At 45.6% G+C, this 24,274-nt stretch overlaps 1 protein-coding gene across 2 annotated transcripts in view; it reads left to right on the forward strand.

Moving 5' to 3' along the window:
• Nucleotides 1–22,021, forward strand: part of Eip78C (Ecdysone-induced protein 78C) — a 134,143-nt gene extending 112,122 nt beyond the window's left edge. For both annotated transcript variants that reach the window (XM_084601859.1, XM_084601860.1), the window contains exons 4-9: nt 1,103–1,341; nt 4,550–4,747; nt 6,082–6,207; nt 9,314–9,419; nt 13,913–14,248; nt 17,464–22,021. In XM_084601859.1, the coding sequence (XP_084457985.1) occupies nt 1,103–1,341; nt 4,550–4,747; nt 6,082–6,207; nt 9,314–9,419; nt 13,913–14,235 (992 nt within the window). In that variant the 3' untranslated portion in view covers nt 14,236–14,248; nt 17,464–22,021. The remainder of the gene's footprint in view (nt 1–1,102; nt 1,342–4,549; nt 4,748–6,081; nt 6,208–9,313; nt 9,420–13,912; nt 14,249–17,463) is intronic.
• Nucleotides 22,022–24,274: the final 2,253 nt, after the last annotated feature.

The following is a 24,274-nucleotide window of genomic DNA, read 5'->3' on the forward strand; positions in this document are numbered from 1 at the left end:
TCCCAACTTGCAGTTTTAGGAATAGCGACACTATATGGTTTCTTTATGTCTAGGTATGCAACAACACTGTGTTTTGTAGCCGATGCTGTATCTTGAAAGTGAACGGAGTTTATTGTAATTCTTTGGGCGGAAAGTACTGTATTGTAGAAGCCGGCTTAAGTACCGGTCAGTCAGCCAAAGTAAATTAAATGGACTTCAGAAACAAAGGCAGTGTTGGTTGCATACTGTTTTATCTAGAACTGGCTAAGAAGAAAAGAAAATCTTCGGGATCTTATTAATTTATCTACCTTCTAATTTTTTCACGCCATTTTGATTAATTTGTACCCTTCATTATACTAAATTATGCGTGTAATAACCTTTTCATTTTGCTGCACTTATCAGAACTATAAAGTATAAAAAAAAGAAAAGAAGTGACCAAGATTTGAGCATTAGAATGTGTTCGTTCCATGTGCAAAGAAGCAAGACAGCGATGCCATTTCATTATCGGTGATGAAACAAAACTCTTGTGGATACAGCCGAAGCCACCATGGAGGCAGGTGAGAGAAACACAAAAAGAGGCTGGCGAGACTGTTGAAGGGAAGTTGTTAGAGCCCAAAACGTGAGCACTGAATTTCAAATTCAACAAAAACAGCTGTTGTAGCAGTATATTTGTTTCATTGGCACGTAAGAAGCCGAGGTTATCATGTGCAGTCGTGGAAAAAATATTATGCATTGACACTCAAGTTTTTCTGATATGTTGCCTAGCCAGAATTGTGGCTTGTTACTTATGAACACCAATGATTCCTGTGTGTTGTTGCACAAAGGCAGCATTCTTTCCTATTTCCATTATGCAGCACAAGGGATGAGAAAGTTGATCCATATTATTCCATCCACAACTGTATCAAAGGTAGCTTCTGAAAGAATGAAAGAGTTTGAGTCATTCTCCTTTGTGACCACATGCAAGATGGCAAGTGAAGTTCAGAAACGGGGTTTCATGTGTGTTTGTTATGCATACCCCTTGAAGATTGTGTGCATCCAAAGGGTTGTGTGCGGGTGTGTGCGTGCATCATGCAGACCCCTTGAAGAGCATGCGCGTCTACAGTTTCCGCTCATTGTTGCGCAGCGGTGCGGTACGGGCGGGTGCCCAAACGTTCTCGAGAGCGGGGCAGCTCTTCGGGCATCCCAGGCGAGGAGGGCCTCTCACTGGGCAGCCCCGGAGAGGCTGACCAGTGCGCACGCGACCTGGAGAGCCAGCAGCTGGCCATGTACGACATCATCCTGACCATCTCCCAGGCGCACCATGCCCACTGCGCCTACACGGAGGAGAAGACGCGGGCCCTCGTGCGGCGGCCAGCCATCTTTGTGAGTCGGTCCCTGCATGCGCGCAACCCCAGCATGAGGGGTTGAGGAGGATTTGCAGTTTATGCCTGGTGTAGCAAAAAAGAAATTGCATAAGTGAATAACGGTAGGCAAGAGGGATGCCATACTTTGTGTTGAGGGGCTGGCATGAAGCATGCGGAGATTAGTGGACGGATTACAGTGAGCCTGTTGGTTCCGGCTGTTAGTGGAAACAGCAGCTGAGCATTTGATGCTGCACTAGTTAAAAGGAGCAGTAGCTTTTGAAGGTAGTTTTTTTGGCATTGGTAGCACCAATGGCTTAAACTCCCAAACTGGGTACAGTAAAAACTCATTAGTTTTAACTTAACAGGACTGGAAAGAAATTTCAAATTATCCTAAGTTCGAATAATTAAATGGGCCTGAAAAATAAACTGACCGGAACCATTTGTGTTGTCCCGCTGCTGTGGTGCAGTGGTAAGACGCCAGACTACTGTGCCAGAGTACCTGGTTTCGACCCCGACCGCGACGGCTGCGTTTCGGTGGAGGCGAAATGAAGAGGTGTCCGTGTGCTGTGTCGAAACTACTCAGTAGCCCTCCACTACGGCCCCTCTTTCTCTCTTTCTACTTCCACTCCCACCTTCCTCCCTTTCCTTGCTGTGTGGTTCAGGTGCCCATAGAAACAAGTGTGACAGATACTGCGCCTTTCCCTTCCTGTGAACCAATTATTATTATTATTACCATTGACGTTAAGGTAAATTTATATGTGTGGTGAAAATTGGGCTATGGCCGCCTGCTTTTTAGACCATAACAGCGCGCCTATGGCTTTTTCCCTCATTTCCATTAGGGCTTTATTGAGGGTACTCCTTCGTCAGTGTCAGAGCAGAACTGCTCCAGAATGATAAGGGCCTCTGGAGCATCCTTCACTGTGCGACGTGGTAGCGGCAGTGCCCTCTCACAGGCAGCCTGCTTCTGGTGTCAGGCTTACCTGTGTAACGCGCTGAACAGCGCTTGATGAGTGCATGCTTTAGAAGCGGCGTAAGAACCTCATGGAAGAATGGAAGTGCGTGAAACGCCAAGTACTGCCAATTATTTCCCTAAACACCATGCAACTGCAATTGCTTAGCTGCCTGATCGGCGGCAGATAACTGCTGTTGGCGAGGGCTGGTGCGAACGCATAAAAACAGAACTGAAACTAAGTACTCAGCTTATTATCAATGATGAAGTGTTCTGTGTTTTGTGCACAACCTCATAAATGTACCGGCACCAGGCCACCCGAACGCGGCGTCATCATCATCATCATCATCATCAGCCTGATTATACCCACTGCAGGGCGAAGGCCTCTCCCATATTTCTCCACTTAACCCGGTTCTGTGCTAACTGCATCCACTTGACCCCTGCGAACTTCTTAATCTCATCCGCCCACCTAACTTTCTGCCGCCCCCTGCTACGCTTTCCTTCCCTTGGAATCCAGTTTGTTACCCTCAGCGACCATCGGTTATCCTCTCTTCGCACTACATGTCCTGCCCATGTCCATTTCTTCTTCTTAATTTCCACTACAATGTCGGAAACGCGGCGTAATATAGTTCAAATTATTCGTGGCAGAGTGGCTAGCTTTCAATTTAACGATCTTTATTATGTATAGACTTCAATGGAGCTTGGCTGGGCAGAGTAGTGGAGTTCGAATTATCCGGAAATTCAAATTATTGTGGTTCAAATTAACGAGCTTTCACTGTATCCGTTGAACTCGAAGCAGCAGTGGTACCAAGGTTTAGAGGCTTGGAACTCCTGAAGTGCACGTTTTTGTATCCAGCTAGTTCAGAGCTTGAGCAACAATAAATGTACAAAACACTAGTACAACATCTCTGTGATGACGCCGAAGGCTCATGTTAAACGAAATCTTTTTCTACTCCCCTCCGTAGCTCCTTTGCAGCGTGAGCATGTTTGACCTTCAAACGAGGAGAAACCATGTGGTAGCTAAGACATCGCTTGGTGGCGGCGGCGCTGCCGAAACAGTGATAATTGCACGCTCGCCTATGCCTAGTCACATGACAACCATGACGTCGCTCAACCGCAGCTACGCCGGAGCCGTGGCGCTCGCTCTGTCTACGTAGCCTCTGCTCACTGTTAGCTGGTGGCAATGGATCGTAACAGCTCTTGACGATTTAACGGCAGCAGTTGTCCAGGCGAGATGCCTTGTGAACTGTCTACGTCTCCGAGGTTGCGAAGACGATGAGCCGAATCCAATATGCAGTGGATGTAGCTCGCTGGGATGCTGCACATGAACGAGAGGCAGGTCGAGCAAAACGTGCCGCTGCTTTCGCTTTGGTTACTTAAGTTTTAAATTTGCGATCTTAGCCAGGTGTAGAAGCTCTGCTTTTATGGTATTAAAAAGTAGCAGCTGTGTAACAAAAAAAAAAAGCGATTTGAAGGAAAGTGGGTGTCTTCTCATATTGAGACAGCTTAGTGGTGATCACTCATTAGTTACTCTTGTTGGAATTATTTGGTTTGACGTACCAAACTCATGCCAGTATTGGCGTCACCTTTACTGATGAAACCGAGTTTCTGTGCTGCTGCTCTTTTTCTCTTTTCTACCTTTCTCATCTCATCCACCCTTAAACACACGGACATATGAGCAGAGAAGTGCGTGCCATGATGGGTGAAGAGTGTCTGCTGTGTAGGGAAAGGGTCTCAGCTGTTTTCTAAGGCTTGCTGCATGTTGAGAAATGAATTACGGGCATCCGGCCCAGTCACATGAAGAGGGTTATTGCTAGTATCTCTTGGCTGGTGTCAAAATTAACTTTCTAGTGGCTAGGGTTGGTATTGACATGACAGTGGTGGGATTTTGCGCACTCACCTAGCAGCATAAACATACCCGTCACATGACAGTGGTATTGATGTTTCACTGCAAACTTCTCACATCTGCGCCACTTTGCCTTTTGCAGCATGTATTCTGCCGGTGGTGTGTCTATGCCTTTGTTTCTTGCCAGCCATAAAGCCTCCACGGCAAAAAAAGTTTTTCCTTGCAGTTTGCGTATGCAGCCTTGGTCAGCAACACCTCTGCTGTCGTCGCCTTTGTAGAGGCTTAGTGTCGTGCAGAGCATGAGTTTTTCGCTGTAACTGGGGGATGCATGCCTTGCTTTCCCATACTGCTGTTCCCTCTCCTCACTGCCGTCACGGGCTGGTTCGTGTCTCTGTTGTGAGAGCCTGCAGTTGCCTGTTTCTGGCAATGCAGAGCCTGGAAGAGGTTGGGGGCAGTGGTGAGGGGCCGGGCAGTGCACCGCAGCCCGACAGCCCCGAACAGAGCAAGCTGGGCCTGTGGCAGCAGTTTGCCACCCTGGTGACCCCCTCCGTACAGAGGGTGGTCGAATTCGCCAAGCGAGTGCCAGGATTCCTTGATCTCGTTCAAGATGACCAGCTCATCCTCATCAAGGTACGACAGCCCTCTGGTCCCTAATGTCCATGTCATATGGGTGTTTTCCATCAGACGAATTCTCAGATAAGATTACTGTGAAACTAAAAGCATATTAAAATTAACTTTTGCTGTGATCATGAACCGTAGGGATCCATTTTAGCAGGACTTGCAGGACGTCTGTGGAGTGCTGCCGAGGAAAGGAGAAGTACAATATACTTCTACGCAAGAAAGTGCAGTTGCACAAGGTGTCTTCTATGCAAAGCCTATAGAGTGCACTGTTTTTGTTTGCTGGTGTTGAAAATGCAAGGTACCTTTAAAAGGACTGTGGTCAGGTCCCGGTATCACGTGCACCTTATGTTATAGTATGTTGCCTTCGACAGACTCATCATGCATAGTGCAGTGAGTGCTGTATTTGTAATTATCCACGGTCTTAAAGGCTTCCATTGTTTCTTACGTAACGTCCACACACAGCGAGATCACGCATCATTTAGGGGCACTTCTTTTAGGACAACCATAGAAGACGAGCCAAATCCTTAGCTAAATATTTCATGCTCCGTTTTAATATGCAATCTTTGACAGTGCTTGTGTCGGCATTCCTCCTCCAGCTAATATGTTGCCTCTAGCACTCATGCAGTGTACAGATGCAAGAAATATGAACTTTAGCGTTCACGCCCAAAAACAGACTTCATTTCTTTTTATGTATTGAACTCTGAAAGGCATTAAAACGACCATCTATTTAACTAAAAACTACCTTGAAAGACTTGCTACAAGTACTTACAGAGGTGTTGTTGGCTATGTGTTGCTAAAGTAATTCTTTCAAACAACTTCGACTTGCGTATGCAGGTATGAGCATTTAAGAGGGAGCTCCATGTGCTCCATGTATGCAGAAAAGAGAGCAGCGAGACGATGTCCACCTTCACTTGCTTCTTTGGTTACTGGGCAAGCCTCAAGCAAGCGAAGGTGATAGGCACCAGTGACGTGCATAGTGGTTTTGGCATCCACATCTCTGTCTTAATGAACACGTCCTTAACATGTTGGCTGTTACCTGCTTGAGATTTTGCCTTCAGTACCTCATAGCCATGTCAATAGAAATATCTTCTCTACGGAAGCGGTGTAGCGGTAGCAGCGATGACCAGCGGCAACCTCTTATGGAGACGAAGTTCGATCATAGAATCATGGGGGGTGGGGAGTGCATTGCCATTTAATGCTAATTGTAATAATTTTCTATCTATTATACAGCTGCGTTTTTGCGTGATATTCTTGAACCTTCTTTGAGCATGTTGGTCGAAGGGCACAGCATGATGAGCATGTCCAGTGACACCTTTGATGAGTTTTGGATCTTTTGCTTGCAGGCCGGCTTTTTTGAAGTGTGGCTGGTGCATGTATCTCGAGGAGTGCTGGTTGGTGTACCTCATGACACACTGACCTTCAGCGATGGCACCTACCTCATCCGGCAGCAGCTTGAACTCATGTTTGACGTAAGTGCTATAGCTATTGATGAACTGCTGTAGGTAATTTGGTTAGCAGGGGCCTGATTAACGAGTGACCATGATTGGCAATGTGAGCAGTGCTCAGCTTTATTTGCGGTATAGGCTTAAGAAAAATTAGCCCCTCTTATCTCTCATTGTGCAGGCCGCATGTGTTTTCCATGATAAATCCTTTTGGCCTAGCTGCCCGTGCATCACCACACAGTTACATTTGGTGACATTATCTGTTTTGTGTGAAGCTGTGGTTGCCTCACTTTGTGAGGGTATTTGATGGCTTCATGGTTAATTATACCTACATTGTTAAACGGTATGCCTCCAGTGTCGCTAGTACAATGTGTAGTACGGTATTTGCACAATTCTAATGCGCCCCCGATTGTAACACGCAGTAATATTTAACACCTGGAAATGATAATAACTTGGCGCTGATTCTACCGTGCACAAGGAGTCTGAAAATTGCTTAAAACATTTAATGGAACAAAATCGGCACATACAAACGCAACCATGAGACACGGACGTCATAGGCTGTCAGAGTCGGGATACAGCTGTTTCTCGCTGTCCACGAACCACAAAAGGTCACCTTCAGTACCATCAAAAGGGTTGGAAATCGCACTTTTTTTTTTTTTTTTTTTTTAATGCGCGCATGACCATTGCTAGAGGGACGGCCTTCCATCCGCCGTGAATCCATCTCGCAATATTCCCGGGCGTTGCTCTCTTGAGACCACATCAGGGTCTGCTCACTGAGTCAGACGCTGTACTCCTTCGCGGGCTAATTTAAGCCCTGATACCACGGCGCACATTGAGCGGCTGGACGAACACTTGACCAAAAAACAGAGGCAGCTCACCGGAAGCTCCCCGGCTTGCTGATACCGATGGCAATGTGGTTGGCCGTGGTTTACTGAGCTGCTTCGTTTCGGGTTTTGAAATTTTGGTTTTGGTTTCGAGGTTTTTCAGTTTTGTGTTCGATTGTAACGCAGATGTATTTTTAAATGCTTACTTTAGGGAAAAAAAAGTGCTCGTAAGCATTGTGCAGATACGGTATAGAGTTATGCTTTAGGTCAAAAAAGTAACTTGCATGATGTCTGTTGATGCTTTGAACTCTCTTTGATCTGCCACTTTAGTAATGGGAGCTCTGTTTCTGCCAGTATGCTAATTTGTATGCAGTTATTGCATAAAAGGGAGCTATTTCTGTACAAGGTTGTTATATTTCTGCTTTCTGAGCTTTTCGTTCAAACTGTGTATTTTTGGAGCATGTGCAACTTGAGAATATTCAGTGCAAAGCTAAAACGAAGCAAATAGCCGTTTTGTTCAAATAACTTTGAGTTGAAACAAATATTTTCAAATTGAAGGAAATAGTCTGCGACTGGAAATGTAGTAGTAAAGAAGAGCCAGTTCATTAGCGTATGCTGAAAGTTGCAGAATTTACCGAGGCAGTTGAAGTAAAAATGGAACAGAAAAAAAATATAAGCTTTGGAAACTGCATTAGGCAATGTACGAACAGCACCTAACTAAACTTAACTAGACATTCTAGTCTCAAGCCTTTACCATGCAGTTCTTTACGTGGTGCTGATTTTAAATTTAAAAGTCGCTGACCCATTTCTGAGACCTGATTTATAAACCAAACTTACGAGGCACTGCGTCGCGCATCCCACAGAATGGGACGTGCAAGAGTGACTGAAATTTCAGACTTGCCGCATTTGACGCTTCAATTCCTCCGACCCGATTTGCTTTGCATATGGTCTTATGACCGCACTGCGCACACATGATTGCGCTTTCATACCGCTTCCAGAGATGAGGCATAATTTTAAGTCCAAATTGTCTGTTACATGAAAGTCAGAAGATGTCAGCTAAAGTAACACACACTGAAAGGCTTCTGGAGTGGTTTTCACATCTGGGCTTTGTCCCATCACGTGTGCGTTAACATGCCAGACCGCGCAATCATTGAAAGTCGACTTTGTGAATGCGGCCGCCGTGTTGTGTGCTCACGAGATGGGTGCCGACACCCTGCATTGTGTGACCATGGAGTGGGGTCAGAGCGAACATAAAACCACTGCCAACAGTTTATTTTCATAAATTCTCATGCTCCGAAAATATTTGCTTTGATATTTGAAACTTTAGAATATTTGTTCAACCCTAGCTTTCTTATCATTCAGCATCATCTGTGAGGGCAGTTGACAACTGCAGCATCAGTAGACATACATTTTTCTTCCGTCACATCAAGTTCTGATGTTGGAGCCATTTAGCATGTGTAAAAAGCGACATTGTGACATAAAATTATTCTTTTATTCAGGACCAAACATGCACATTCTTCTTTTTTTTCTTTATCTCTACAGATCTTGGGGAAAGCTGTCATCTCATTGCAAACTGCAAAAAGCCTTTGCAAAAATTCTTAGTCTTCATTTAATTTTTTTTTACACTGCAGCATTGTTGCATTATTTTGAAGCAGATCTAAAATTACTCCATAAACATAATTTAGGGTCAACAACATCAACAAAATTTCTTGACGGCAGTGGCTGTGTTGATATAATTTGGGGTCATCTTGGAGAAGAGGAACATTTATTAAACTCGGCTTGGCACTAATGCGGAAGTCATTTTGGCTGGGTTTGAACAGAATCAAGTGACAAAATTTATTTTTGCTATTAAGTGTTTTTCAGAAGCATTTCATAATAGTGGTGGCATTATAAGGATCAGAATTTATAAATATAGTAACAAAAGGCAAGTGGATATAATAAACAATATAACAGTAGAATCGTAACGTGTGACATAAAAAAAACACCTGGACGCCTCTGCATTCCTTTCATGCTTTTCGTGACACTCGACCCTTATTTTGTAAGTTTAGTGGGTGGTTGCCATTGACTACAGGATTTCTTATCAGCTTTTCTTATGTGCTGTTTTGCCTGCTGTGGTAGCTAAGTGGCAGGAACGCACGACTGCTGATTCCAAGTAAGGGGAGGCAAAACTATACGCTACTGTGCGATATCAGTGCACATTAAAGAATTGTCGGTAGGTTGAAATGAATCTAATGTGTCTTGGGACGTTAAACCCATATGCCACACCACAGCATATTGTAACATACCATTATCTGCTGTTTATTTTGCAGCATGAGTTTGTGTCGGCGATGTTCAACTTCTTTGTGGCCTTCAACAACCTTCAGCTGAATGACACAGAGATTGGCCTCTTCTCAGCTGTTGTGCTACTCACCAATGGTAAGCTTTAATGACTCTTTTGTATGCTCTTTAGTCCCTAGCATTATGACTGCAGTCTTTATCGACTCTCTTGTATGCTCGTTTGTCCCTAGTATTAGAGTGCAGCTGTTATTTAATCGAGCATGGTTTGCATTTCTCCACTCCCATCTCATCGTGGTTGGTCAGTACAATGTAATCTCTAAACGATTGTCATGGGAATTGAAAATTAAATCATATTATCTGGAAATTGTGTTATTCAAAACACACTAAAAGGTAGAGAATGAAAGATACTTATCATAGAATTTGCTTTTATTAATGTGCTCTGAATGATTTGTTATTTTGCATTGGTCTTTTTTGGTCCTTAGTGTCTAGAAAGAGTCAGCTCATAGAAACGAGGGAGCCGCAGTTTTATCGCTTAGCTCCCCACCCTTTTCAATGAGAAAAGTAAAGGGGGGTTATTTATGCTAGCGAGTAGTACCGAAATTGAAATTACGTTTCTGTGGCTAATGTCACAGCCCCCCAGCAGCACTTTCTCATCACCTCTTGGAGGGAAATTTAAATCCTCATGAGTTCTTATAATATTTTCATGATCATATTATCCAAACCCATATGAAAGTATGATCATATTAGTCGTAATAAAATATACTGCCTTTACTTCTTAGCCTGAACACGCTGGTTTGATACCAGCTCTGGCTGCTGTTTGATGTGGGTGAAACACAAGCTGCCCATATACTGTGCAATGTCAGTGCATATCAAAAAGACCCAGGTGGTCAAAATTATACCGGAGCCCTCCAAAGCAGGATCGCTGACATTCGGGCTTATTTGGCGCATTAAGTGGGGGGACAAGACTACTAAAAATGTTTTGTTTTTTGTTTTTAATTTTTAGGGCGAACGCCTTTAATGCCTCATCGTTGTCAACAGAAGGTTGTCAGCAAAGGTGTCACACTTTCGAGAGCGAGAGTTAAAAATAAATTAATAAACATTGTCTCCACCGGCAATTGAACCTCCATTCTTCTGATCCCCAGCCCAGCGCTTTACCAACTGCGCAGCGCCCCGGATCGTGACACACACTTCATAATTTCCCTTGTCTACCATGAAGATGATAGCGGGATTCCGCGAGTGACAAATACTGCGCCTTTCTTTTCCTGTAAATGAATTATAGAACGCCGCTGAACTTTGATGCTTTCAATGAAATGCTGGTTGTGATCGACAAGGGGCGTGCGATGTACCATCACGACAGGTCATGATGTCACCAGGCGATTCATGCATATACGAAGCTGACCCCCACCGGGCGTCCGATCCAGGCGTCCGATCCAGGCGTCCGTGCGGCGCCTTTCATTTGCCGCTTCCTCGAATGCCGCACCAAACAGCAAACAGAAGCAGACCCAGATGTCTAGGAGGCATTGGTACAGCAGACATCGGGGGTGTTTGAAATTGATTTACAGGATAGAAAAGGCGCAGTATCTGTCACAATTCTCTGCGAACGCATGTACCATGCCATAAAGGAAGGGAGGAAGGTGGGAGTGAAAGAAGACTGGGAGATAGAGGTGCCGTAGTGAAGGGCTGCGATCCAACACGCTTAATGGCTCTCGCCTGATCGCACTTTAGTGGTCCAAAGTACCCTCTAGAATTTTTTTGACCAAATTTGACGAAATTCGGTATTCTGTTTCAGTTTCTTGCACAGAGTCTACAATGTAATTCATTTTTCAGTGGGCCAATTAGTTTCCAAGATATATGAAGAAATTAATTGCTCATAGTTTGCAGAAACCATAATAAAGTAACAGCACTACTGAAATTCAAGTAGACGCAAGGCTAGGTACTAGAAAGAACATGAAAGACAATTTTTGGAGTACTTTTTTTTTACGTAACAGTTATTAGCAAAGCTAGAGCAGTTCAAATTGCACTGTTCCAAATGTGGGTATCCTATTGTTCGATCTAGAGCAAAACTGAAGAACATTGAAGTATGAATTCCGAAATTTGTCCCTAACATTGTGTGATTTACACTCTTACGCCACACAAAAAATTGTTTCCACCTGCCTTAGAGGCAGACATCGCTTGTAATACAAGTTAGTAAGAAGACGAAAATTGGCGTTTTGTGAAAATGAGAAAAAACTAAGCCATTTTTAATCATAAATGCAGAAAAATGTAGCAACGTGTTGAACTCCAAGGGGCTAAAGGTTGCCAGGAGCATAGTTAGTCCAACTACAAAATCTTGTATGACAGGACTCTGTTTTCGGGATTCCCAAGCTTGAGTTTGTGGACCAGACCGATCGCGAGCAGAGTTGTTTGCTTCTAGCACTAAGAGCCGCCGCGGGCGCGAACTTCCGTCTTCATGTACCCCCTTCCAAGTTTTGGTGCGAAGGCCTAAGTGGAAAATGTTCATTGCTGCTAAAAACAGTTTAGAGCCGTTAGCCGATTCCCAGTTAACTACATCGAGCACACAGCAAGGACGTTCACAACAAATGGGTTCAGCTTCTCTGGCTTTCATTCACATGGGTCGAGCACCGCGTCGACCCATGTGCAGCACGGGTACCGCAGCACGTGCATGGGATAGCGATGCAACGATGTTCACGGCGAAGTCATATTCACATTCGCCTTCACCTACGGTGATGTTACCATTGCACACTGTGCATCACAGAGTCCACTTGAGGGCTAAGTGTCTCGGGAGTGGCTGCAGCGTGGTCAGTGCAAGGAAGAACGTCCAGCTTTTGCATTAAAGAAAGAACTTGCACTTTTTCTTGACCTTCCATCTCTCCTTGCCCCAAATCCGCATGCTGCAACACTGCAGTGTCTGTGACCGCTGTCTGGAACACTCACTTGTCCGTGACCTCATTAGGCCTAGTTCGGCACACGCTGGTCCACGGCTTTGGTATCTCTTGCCACTGGGGGCGGACTATTCTCGATGCTGTCTGAAGGAATGGAATGGTTCTGGATGTTATAAACAGTTTACTTTTTTTTGCGGAACTTGTGTCCCGTGGTGAGCTTCCGTGTTGACCAGACTCAGACCAAGACACATCGTCGCACTGCACTGCGGGGTGGAGCATGCGATGGAAGCTTCAGCGTGCTCTTTGGTCACATGCAGTAGTAGACGAATAGGGTTGTGTGCTCGGACTTTTTTTTTCTGTGCGGATTCTAAAGTCATCAGCACGTTGGCCAAGGCATTTGTGCTGGGATATTGATAAAGAAAAGCCACTCTTTCCAACATGACGAAAATGGCTGCAATCGCGCTTGTGGAAAATGAGCTACATGACACGAAAAAAAAAAAGAAGCATTATTCTTGTATGGAATTCAGCTCATATTGAAGTTATAAATGGATCATGCGGCCAAAATACTGATTCGTGCGATCGGAAGTCTGGCAAACTAAAGGAATATTACTTATCAATTTTGAAAGTATAGTTTTCAGAAAATAGCTCTCCTTTTCGTCTCAAACAGCCATGTCCCTCCTTAAACCTCAGATACTGTATCGTGTCATCAAATATTCATTGTCGCATGCTGCATCTCTCATCAGCTGCCAGCGAGAGAACTGTCCGTCAGGCTGACCTGTCTGCCGTTCCTTGTTACCCAATCTCTCTCTCTCGATGCATCTGGAACCGCCGTCCTTAGGTTACACCAGCAGCAGTAATGTGACCTTCTACTTATAATGATACCAGATATAACAATTCAATTCTTGGAATTTATCAGTTTTTCATTGCCCCTATATAAAAATAAACCATATGCAGCAATCGATTATCGGCGGTGTATCGGATATGATAGCTGATTGGAAAGTTTGTGCGAATGTTTGATAAAAAATAAAATATTAAGAAGAGGATGATATGAAAACCTGGCATAAGTGCAGAAAATGGACTGGTGTGAAATCTGCTAGGGGACATTCGCGCCTTCATCATCACTATCGCTGCCTTTGTCGCCGCACAAAGAGATTGGCTGTATCGCCATCGCCCAGTTGTGCATGGCGCCAACCAAGCTGACGAAGATAGCTCTTGAGGCGAAACACCAGATTCATTGGGCAAGGTTGGAAGTGTCATGAAAGAATATGGGCATTTGCACTTACGATTTTCATGATCACCAAGACTGGGGATGTCTTGCAGCCCATTCAGTTACACTGATCAGTTTCGTGCACACAAAAGGACCTGCCGCCATCATATGCGTTGCTTCAAGCAACGCTCGCAGCGTTTGGCAAGCTTCAGCGAGCATGAATTTTTGGCTGTTCTAAGCGTGCTTTATGGCTGTTTATGTATCCTGCAATGCAGTGTTCCGTGCAATTTACGATGATTCGCATTGCTCGACCCGATTCACTCGTTACTGGTAAGTAGGCAATGCTTACATGCATGGGAAAATAGGTGCCCCTCCTTTTTTTTCTTGTGTTTTCTGCCCGTCCATATGGAACAATAATTGATTATAACGATCGGGCTTTCAGTGGACTGCACTGTAATTGGCATATTGGTGCGTTTTTCAAACTTGCTAGCTATATGGAACGAAAAGGTTCAGAAAATAAGTGTTGCATCCCACTCGTGCAGAGCGCAGCGGCCTGTATGACAGCAAGGCCATTGACCTGGGCCAGAGCCGGCTATGTGAGGCGCTGCGGCTGCAGGCGGGCCGCAACCACCCTGGGGACCCGGGTCTCCCCGGCCGAGCGCTGGCCCTGCTAGGGCCCCTGCGAGCCCTGGGGCTGGCACATGCCCGGCACCTGGCCTGGCTGCGCCCGCACTGGCACGCCCTGCGCCTGCCCCCACTGTTCGCCGAGATTTTCGACATCCCGGCCGCACAGCCACAGACACAGCCGCAGCAGCAGCCGCAGGCGACAGAGGACACTACTGTGGCTGGGACAGCTGCCTCATGAAGGTCGCTTTCAGGTGGCTACCCTTGCTACATTCTTCATTGCAGGGACGAGTGCGGGGATAAAATTGGCACTTGTATGAAAAGTTAGATAGGAGGAAGGAATGAAGCAAGGTGGCAACTCGCCTTCGATGACAGTGCTTGCCGCAGTGCGATGAGTCACTGCCACTCGATCAGAATGCACCAATTAAACATAGAAAGAGTTGCTAGACGGCAAAGGAACAAAATGAGACTGTCGCCTTACGTGCTTGCGAGGGCTCTTTACTTTCGTGGACAAGTGCTTCACCGCCTCTTCAAAAATACTAGGCACAGCACCTTTCACGAGGGCCCCGCTGGGGTGGTGCAGTGGTTACGGCGCTCGACTACTGTGCCCAAGGATGCTGGATCGAATCCCGTTCAATGGAGGTGAAAAGCAAGGCGCCCGTGTGCTGTGCGATGTCAGTGCACTTGAAAGAACTCCAGGTGGTCAAAATTTCCGGAGCCTTTCACTACGGCCTCTCTCATAGCCTGAGTCGCTTTGGGACTTGGAACTCCACAAAACAAATAACTTTTCACGAGGCCTACCTCCTTGTACCTGACTTGAGCACATGGCCATTATTTCAGCATGGCCAATCAGTTGTAGCAGTCTTTATGTTTCAAATAAAATGAGGGGCAAAATGTGTCACACACCCGGTCAATCCTTTCAAGTCTTTGCGTGGTATCGCCAGTCTCCATGCTTCCAGCCTCACTTCATCATCTGCTGGCTTGTAAACAGAATACCTGTCATATGACTTATGTCCACGCAGAACGGCACAAAGCATGTACTGATTGCACGGTTGCATGAAGCTTTTTTTAATAAATTCATTTGCAAACAAAGCAAATTAGCAACTGTTTTGCAAAAGTGTCGCCAAAGGAAAGCCGACATGCAGGCACCAGCGTGACGCAAAACGGGCCATAGACTCGTGCGCCCTCTGTCATCTTACCGAGTTAGTAGAACTGCACCTGTTACTTTGCTCAGAATGCTGATAGCGTGCCGTTGTCCCGCCTCGCTTATATTCCACCGTGCTTCATAACAATAGAATACCCTCAAATTGCTCCTCCGGATGCTTGTAATATTTCATTTATTTTTAAATATCCCCGCCTTTGGTTATTATCCACTCGTTGCGAGTTGAGAACAAGCTTTAAAACCAGAGTTTTGGTACTCATCAAAAGGTTAGACCATTATCGTGAATAACTTCGTAACAGCGCCACTTATACCCTTGTCACATGGGCATGCTTAATTGTATTACGGTCACCATGGTTAGTCATGTCCACATAGTAGACCAAACTGTTATGTCACTAACCGTAGTATCCCAAGCTGTACTGCACTAGTGCCACCGGTGTGCGCTGCAGGTGACGGCACTCCGGCTGTCTGCTTCCTAGTCATCGCTAGGCCTAGTTTGTCTAGCCGTTTTGAAATTGGTTGCAGAGCAATAGCAGATAGTCTACGTATGGTACTGCCTTATTCCGAGTCCTATTACTGCAAAATAAAATACGGTCGAAACCAGCAATAACAAAATTTCCTGGGAAAGTGAAAAGATTCGCTGTTGCAAGAATTTTGTTGCTGCGAGAATGAGATGGAAAAGACGCAAAAAGGGCCTGCAAAATGTAAATTCACTTCCAAAAGTCAGTTTGCTTTGCTGAGCCTTGCCTTGCAGCGATTTCGTTGCTGTATTTTCACACTGCAAAACGTGGTCCATTGCCATGTCATTGTCGTGAATGCCTAAGAATGGGCAAAGGGTGTCAGAGGCGTCCAAAACATTTCACGGGTTTGCGTGTGCTGCTGATGATAGCCTCGTCGGTCATTTCTTCATGGGCAACTACATCGTCATCTGTATGAAGGAACTCGTTGACACTCGGGCCATCTGGGATGTAGTTGTTGACGGCACGAAGTGCACCCTACGCGTTGGTCAGCGATTACGGCACCGCGATGGCAGAGTATCATCGTCAGCTGTGCCTTTGTGCAAATCTTCATCTGGAGACTGAATCTGAATGCATACGTGATGCCTGGGTGTTAGTGAATCCCCTGTACATAAAAAAGATAATCATGGCCGGAAACATCGCAACCCATGCAGCGGCCATGCAGTGGCCATGAACAAGGCCTTGTCGGTGAGACGCTTGAGACTGATTTCAATAGCAGACGCTGAATAAACCTCCCTCTGTATGCTCTGCACTTGATTCTCCGTATGATGTCTTGGTCAAACGGCCACAGAACAGAAGTGCAATTTGGCGAAAAAAAAATAAATAAATAACCGCACGTTTGTGAGCTCCATCTCCTCAATGTGATGGGTGCTACATCTGTCTAAGAAGGGGCCTCAAGCCAGCTGGGTAATATAGGCTGGGTCATCCAAGCCTTCTGGTTTGCAGTGCACTGGACAGGCAGCGTGTGGTCCCCCTTGAAGCAATGTGGTTTCTTGCTCCGGCCAATGACAAGAAATGGCCATTTGTCAGTGTCCTCCACTTGCTGCTTATTGTGCTTTCCTCCGTGGCATTTTTAGCTCATTTCGAATCCAGGGTCTTCGAAGGAAGCATTTGATAAAACAAGCTTGTCTCGTCCGCATTGTAGACATCGGAGGGCTTGTACTGAACTAGTATTTCTTTGTAGCCCGCCACGACGAAGCTAGGTGCTGTGCGATGTCAGTGCACATTAAAGAACCCCAGGTGGTTGAAATTTTTGGAGTCCTCCACTACGGCGTCTCTCATAGCCCGTCTCTTTGTGACGTTAAACCCCATAATCCAGAGGGATAGCTTGTTTTTTCATTCTGGGTAATAATTCGAAATTTCTAGGTTCATTATATCTGGGCTCAACTGTGCAGTTTGTTCAATAAAGGCGGTGTTGGGGAATTTAGAAACTTTGTAACCTTAAAGAATTTGTTTGCTAGACAGGGGTTCGTTACATCGAGGTTTAAATATATAATTTGGCATAGCTGTGCTTATAACCTTGTGCAGGTAGTTGTGGTGAAAGGAAAAGTTTTATTGGCCCACTGAGACTGTACTCTAGTCACGCTCCATAGCTAGAGCACGCATATTTCACTAAGTGAAATGAAAGTATTTCATGTACCGATACTTTGGTGCTTGGTATAATACTCTTGTGTCTGAAATCATTCTCGAGGTTCCAACTGTGACGTGTCTTCGTATGCACAAATATATCCATTAGCCACTTCCACTGTGTTAAGGTCATCGTTTCCTGACTCGTATTTTTTTCTTTTTCTAGGTAGCCCACCTCAGCGGGACTTGTCGGTCCTCGCCAGTGTTTTGAGTGGTGTGAAAAATGGACAGCTGCCGTGAAGGCACCAGCAGACTCCTCCCATGAGAATCTCATTGTGGGACCTCTTGTGTGTCCGTCATCGATAATTTATTTCCTCATACCATGGTGGCAACGCACTCGATCCAGCAGTTTCGTCTCATCTAGCGCCATGCTGCTGCTGCTTGGAGAACTCGTGTAGTGTGATTTAGCCCCTCCCGAGCATCCCACAACCCATCCTGTTCTGGGGCAGATTATGTGCCCCATCTGCTCTTGGTGTCAAGGTCTGTTGCGTTCATTCACTAGAGCAGGGCGACATCGGTGTCCTTTGCATCCCAGTGCAATCCTAGGCGAGGCTGGTTTGGTTGCTTTTCACAAATGTGAGCCTCCTGATCTTTTATTTTCTGGGACACTAAAGCGCTGCTTGCCTCAGCCTGACCGGTGTTCATGCACGGAAAAGTCTAGTGCAAGTGCGGCCTTGTCTGCCGTCCAGGTGCTGACCGGTGCCGGCCTCGGAGGCCCCGTGAATATTTACTGTGGATGCAGCACGGTGCTTCTCGGTGCCACACAGCTAACAAGGATGTACACTCGTTGCGGCTTTGTAGCACGCCAAGGTTTTCAGACTTCCGTGCCTGTCAAAAAAGCAAAGAACTAGCACTGTGTGAGAAATGGCACACGAAGTGAAGAGCAAAGAGGTGATTTGATGTTCCGGTTAATGCTGCGATTCACTTTGTGTTGCCCCTTTGGTTTTTGAGTTGTTACTTTGAATGTGTTGTTCCGAGTCCTCTTACTATAAAGCTTTCTTCTTTTCTGAAACAAACTGAAAAACAGCTAAAGCAATGAATGTCAGTGGTCAGCAGCGTAAAATATTTGAACGTGCTTTTTTTATTGACTGGTATGCTCAGACCACTGAGGTTACATAGTGTAAAAGACTCAGTATACTATTACACATGAACAAAGTTTGGCTTTTGGCATTTGTGCTCGTTTTACTTTTATATAAAGTTAGTTCTTTTCACATTATTTATTTTCAGTACTGTATGAATGTCTCAGCTGCACTTTGTGTGAATGAAGCACTTCATCATCTGGTTCCCATATATGCATCTGTGTCACTGTGTTCATCACGCCTCTTATGCCAGTTTATCGCTGTAAAACCTATGCATGGCATCGTTCACATTGTCATACTTGCCATATAGTCTCATTAGATAAGCTAGCCTGTTAACAGCGAGGGCAGTCAGGCTGTTCTGGGCTCAAATGTGTCACTGCCAATAAATCTTCAAAAGGCCTTCCCAAGTACAGCTGATGTCCATGTAGAACTCAGTTTGCCTTAGGAGTTATTTCAGATGTCCACCATCACCTTAGTGCTAGAGGAAAGAAGCCTTTGTGAGTAGATGATCACGACAGCTACAAGAATCGGTTGCAAACATGTGAAAGAAGGTTGAGTTACCGAGTTTCTGGATCCTTTGTGTTCAGGCTGTGTACGCAGGATGGGCACAACAAGCATTCATGGCAATTAGCAGGAAATAGGTCACAATATGAGCACTCGTTTGAGTATCGTGAGCCTTGATGGTGAGTGCTTTACAATGCAAGGGTGTAAAAGGGTTCTTAACTGCAGCACTGCCTTTTTTGCAGATGTTTGAAGTACATTTACTTGTGTATTTCAGATATGTGTGATTCTAAGAGGCGTCATTTCCCCCCTTCCTAACTGTTCTCCTCTCCTCGCTGTCTGCCTCAGAACAGGATGGTGGCAGTATGCACAGCGTTGTGTGTTTGTTTTCAGGCAAGTGGTTTGCATTTTTGGAGGTGGTCCACAGTAAAGCCACCCTTTATTTGTGTAGAAGAGGCACATGTTTGTCACGCAACAACATGGAAATGCAATGTCTGCCGATCTTGCGCTTATATCTAGCCTGCGAGTGGCACTGTGGTGTTGTCGTCGTCGTAGTCATCCCACTCGGAGCTGAGCTCAAGAAACAGTGGTGGAGGTGGCTGGCATCATCTCGAAGCCACGGCGGCGAGCGACTCCTTTCTCGTTTTGATGTTGTGTGAGGACCTGCCCTGTTTGTTGACTGTGTGTGTATGTTGTGTGCGTGCATGAAGTTGTGGTTCACTGCCAAGGTCGTCTTCTTGCCCAGCCTTCAGGTGCATGTACCATTGCTCACTGTTCTCCCATGGTTTCCTCTCGTTACCCGAGCCATATTGACTGCAGCCATTGTCCTCTTTGACCCATTGTTTGTGGTCTGCTATAGGTTGTTCATTCGGCGTTGGTTGGGTGCAAGATGCGGCTAGCTGATCTGGAAAGCCGCGCTTCAACACCGAGCCTGGCGAAAACATGGTCTGGCAGCACGTGTGCTGGTGTAGGGGCTGCAACTCAGTGGAGGGCGGTGTTATTTCGGGCGCACACATATATGCACTGTCCACTCAGAGTTAACATTTGCTGTCCACAGCTCGGTTTTGGTGTGGCACCACGTTATGCATGGGCGTCTAGAAGGCCGTGTCTGTTGGTGGCGTGACATTCCAGTGGCTTAAATCATTTGCGAATTGCGATACTGCCAGATGAACGTGTGGCCTTATTTTCTGCCCGAGCTTTTGCGTACCCAGAGCTGCAGCGTTTGTAGTCTTTTTAACAAGGTGGCTCTGTTTCTGTCATTTTTTTACTACCCGAGTGCAGCAGTTTCCCGGTTATTATAGTTTATCTGCCTGCTGAAGAAGTGTGGAAGTTCTACATTCTTTTTAGTTTTTCACGAAGGCCATGTGTAAATGCTCAAGTTATGACGAGTGGAAGTTATTGTAGTAGCCTAATATGTCACAGTCGCTGGCAGTTAACCATTTTCTACATATTTGATGGAGCACATGTATACTGCGTGAGAGGACAAGCTTATTGAAGTCTTTCGATGGAGCACTGAAAGTGATCTTTTCTTTTTTTTTAAATTCATTTCAAAGTCATCATATTTGACATGTTGGTGGCAAAGGCGGAGGCAGTCGTTCCACGAAAGATTGAATGTTAACATCTTCACTTAGGTTTTTGGACAGGTATCAATTTTCACTCACAGGTCAGTTGTGTGCACGCTTTGCTGTGCTAGCACGCGGTTTACACTACAATCAAAATTAAAAGTTCCTCTTCTCCTGTAGTTACAGTGATGGCTTTAGTTTTATGGTGGTTGGTTTCCTTTTTTACTTGTCGCGGCCTTGCGTTTTGCAAGAGCTTCCCGTGAATCAAACTTTTATACTCCTTTAGATAAATTAAGGCAGATTATCGTTCTTTGCACAGTTCTGCACTGCACGTTGCACCAGTTGTACAGAGCCTGGAAACACATGAGCGTTGCATATCTGTCCAGAAGCTACTCCTTCCTGCTTGGAGATTTATAAAAGTAGACCCTGTCGCTGATCATTACCCTTCCTTGTGCAGCTTCTGCTCTAGTTGTAGTTTTATACCTTTTTAGCGTGGTTTTATGCTGTGAAGAGGGGAAAAAAAAAAAACTAGGCAGTTGTTTTTAGGATAGATTTTTCTATTACTTTTCACGGCGGTCGCTGCAAACTGTACTTCGGACAAATCCTGGGTGCGAAGACCATCTCAAGAGCCGTAGCTAGCTGCTGTCACATTGAGTGTGTCGCTGTAGTTTTTCCAACAGTCCGTACCTGTTTTTCCTTTTTTTTGCTCAAGAAACATGATTGTTGGTTGAAAGCCCTTCCACGTGTTTAGAGCACTGTTAATACTTGAATGTTTGTTCTCTATAAAAGAACTTGCCCATATTGTGAAGGTGAGTGATGTTACAGATGAGCAGCCAAGTGGGCAGTGTTTTACATGTATTGTAACTTCTGCAAATTATCCGTGTACAGTTTCAGGGCTTTTTCTTCTTTTCCCATTGCGCCCACACTTTCCTTTCCGAGTTTTTTTTTTTTTTTTTTCATGTGTTATTTTCATTAAATAACCTGTAAAGCACAAGCAAGATGGAGCATTAGTAAAAGCGCACCTTGGTATTGAGAATCTACTTGAGGTGGCCTGATTAGGAGTAATTGCAAATGTCTGACATTTCTAGTACTGGCTTCACAGTAAAGTCCTTGGCAGGGTAGAAGTGTGGCAGTGTTTCAGCACCAAAGTGGAATAACTGCCCCATCTTGGAAACCTGACTTGGTTCACAATCTGTTGCAATTTCGAATATAAAGTATGGGTGAGAGCAATGTGACGCTATTGCCTTGTACTAGAACTTCAGTTAGAAGTGTCATTAGAACTGTACAAAATTTGAGCAGTCTTCATCCTCGCATTCCTTTGACCAGTCCTTAGAAAAGTATCTGCTAGTACTTGCTTGGGTACTTTTTTCATGAGCTTGTGTTGTCTGTACAGCACAGTGTGTTCTGAGGTGCAGTAAGCAGCCTTGATTGGTGACAATTACGGTAGCGCAGTGAAGATATCACATCCGGCTGCTCTATCTGGCCAGTGACAGCTATGCAAGTTTCTGGCTGAGTGGCGGGCTGCTGTAAATGTGCAAGATGCATTTTATGTCCTCCATGCAACGTTTCCTTTTTTTTTTTTCTTACACCTAGACCGGTGAGTAGGCACCAGTAAACCGATATGCAGTGGCACACCCAAAAGATTATCACTGCCAGAATCATTGTACTGGGGATGTGGCACAATACTTCTTGCTCACCTGTTTACCTTTGTTTTCATTGTGAAAGCAGTGTCAACAGGTTCTGTACTAGTTGTTACAAAATAAAGGAATGTCTATTCAACCCTGTCCATAAGTGTTGTGAGCATTGTAGATTCATAGGTTGGTTTGTAACCCAAAAGGTAGGTGAAAAGGAACACTGGACAAGATGGTGGTGCCAACTGATGGATGGCTAGTTGGCCTAGATAGTTCATTACAGTACACTAAACTACTGTCAATGCTTGTATGTCTTTCTAATAGTAGAGGGGGAGCCTCAGTTCGCAAGCCGAGCCAACGTTTCGGCACGTGTACTTGTTTTCGTCTGGGCAGCGCGATCATCACTAGCGGGGGTTTAAATGCGCTTTTGCTTTGAAAGAAGAAAGAGGGGAAGTAGTACAAGGAGTGAAAAAATGTTCCTTCGGTATGTATTTCTGAGTCTGGAACCGGTCATCCCACGGCCTGAAAAAGAAAATAAAACGCGGCAGCAGCAGGAAAACTAATGCGGCGTGGCTGATGAGTCGGCACCTAAAGCAGATTCGATGCTGACGCCTTTCTTGAAAGGCGTGTCAGCATCGTTTGGCAAAAATGGTGTTCGTTCGGGAGCAAATTACTCATTTATTGCCGAGAAAATTGGATTTATTTTTTTTTTTCTGCCACCACCAGGGCACGTACTTTTGCGTCATTTTCAGAAGTGTCGTTTTCGCCATACTAAGAGTCGTCTGATTGGCGGTCAAATTTTAGTTGCCCCCACTTCCGGTTCACTCGTTTCCACAAATCAGATAAGGACAAGCCCCGCCGGGTGTCACCCGTTAATAATTAGGGGGGTATTATTAACGATACGCCCTTAACGGTGCGCACACTCCCAGACACCCTTAGAGTGAGTGGGGGTAGCTGTTCCGGTCGCGAAGGAGATGCCCTCGACCTGCGTGGCAAGCTCAGCCGGAATTCAACTACCTTGTGGTGACAGAAGGGGGTGGTCGTTTGGTGCCCAGCGGTCGCCGGTTCAAACCAGAGAAAGGATCGGAGTCAGAAGTAACAAACAAAACACAATTTATGCACAGCAAGAGACGATACAAAGGAATACACAAGATCACTTGAAATACATAGACGAGAGGTTCACAGAATACAAACGCTAAGCATGCAATTACACAGGTATCCAATAACGTAGAGGCTTACAACAGATGAAACACGAGAGAGTACATAAACAAACACCAAATTGTTCACCGGGCACTGTTGCAGTCCGACGCCTCAAGAGTCACGATGTGGCCGCCATACGAGACGAGCGCCGCTCCCTTGAAAGTCCGTGGGCTTGCCAGCAGCGGGTGATCCCCGGGAGTCCAGCCGAAGCACCGGCGAATACGTCGCAAAACACGGACAAGCTGACTGACTGACTGACTGACTGACTCATCAAACGGCGCGGTCTCTTTAAATAGGGCGCGCCGCGTCTGTTTGTTAACACGCGCCAAAGCTAGCGCGCACACACACATAACTTCGATGGTTATAGCTCCCTCTTCTCCTCCCGTCGAGCCGCGCGTCGTCATTGGCTAGGTCCCATAGAAGATGCTCGATTTTTTTTGGCGCATTCCAGGCCGATGAACCACCGTCTTCCCCGGGCAAGGGGAAAGAGGGTGACAACAACGCGTAAAAAGCTACGCGCTCTCCCGCGCGGGGAAGGGGCTTTTCTCTCCATGCTCTCCACGCGACGCCCCGCGCGCCTAGCGCTGTACCGGCTTGATGAAAATGGGCGCCGATTTCGTGACACTGCCCCTCCCTTAAAGAATATTGTCCCACAATATTCGCAACAACCACGAACATCGCGCGCACATGCATGCGCTCACAAATATATGGGGCAAATGTCCACATCACACACATTGCACAAATTTCACAACTGCCATAACACATTACAAAATTCACACATCAATGCCATGATGTTCACAAACATGTCAACACACTGTTCTCGGATACACATAGGAATCAACAACACAGAACCACAAAGTTATTCAAATATGTAGCGCACAACGTAAGGCATGCTTTCGCCTATATTTCCACAAACGGCTTGTGGCTCTTCCTTCGAACAGGTGAGCTCCTCTCAAACTACCTAGCGCGCCAGTTCTCTTTCTTACGAAGCACTGGTACTTCTT

The sequence above is a fragment of the Amblyomma maculatum genome, chromosome 4 (assembly GCF_055883805.1).
Source record: "Amblyomma maculatum isolate TAMU_Amacu chromosome 4, ASM5588380v1, whole genome shotgun sequence".
NCBI lineage: Eukaryota > Metazoa > Arthropoda > Arachnida > Ixodida > Ixodidae > Amblyomma > Amblyomma maculatum.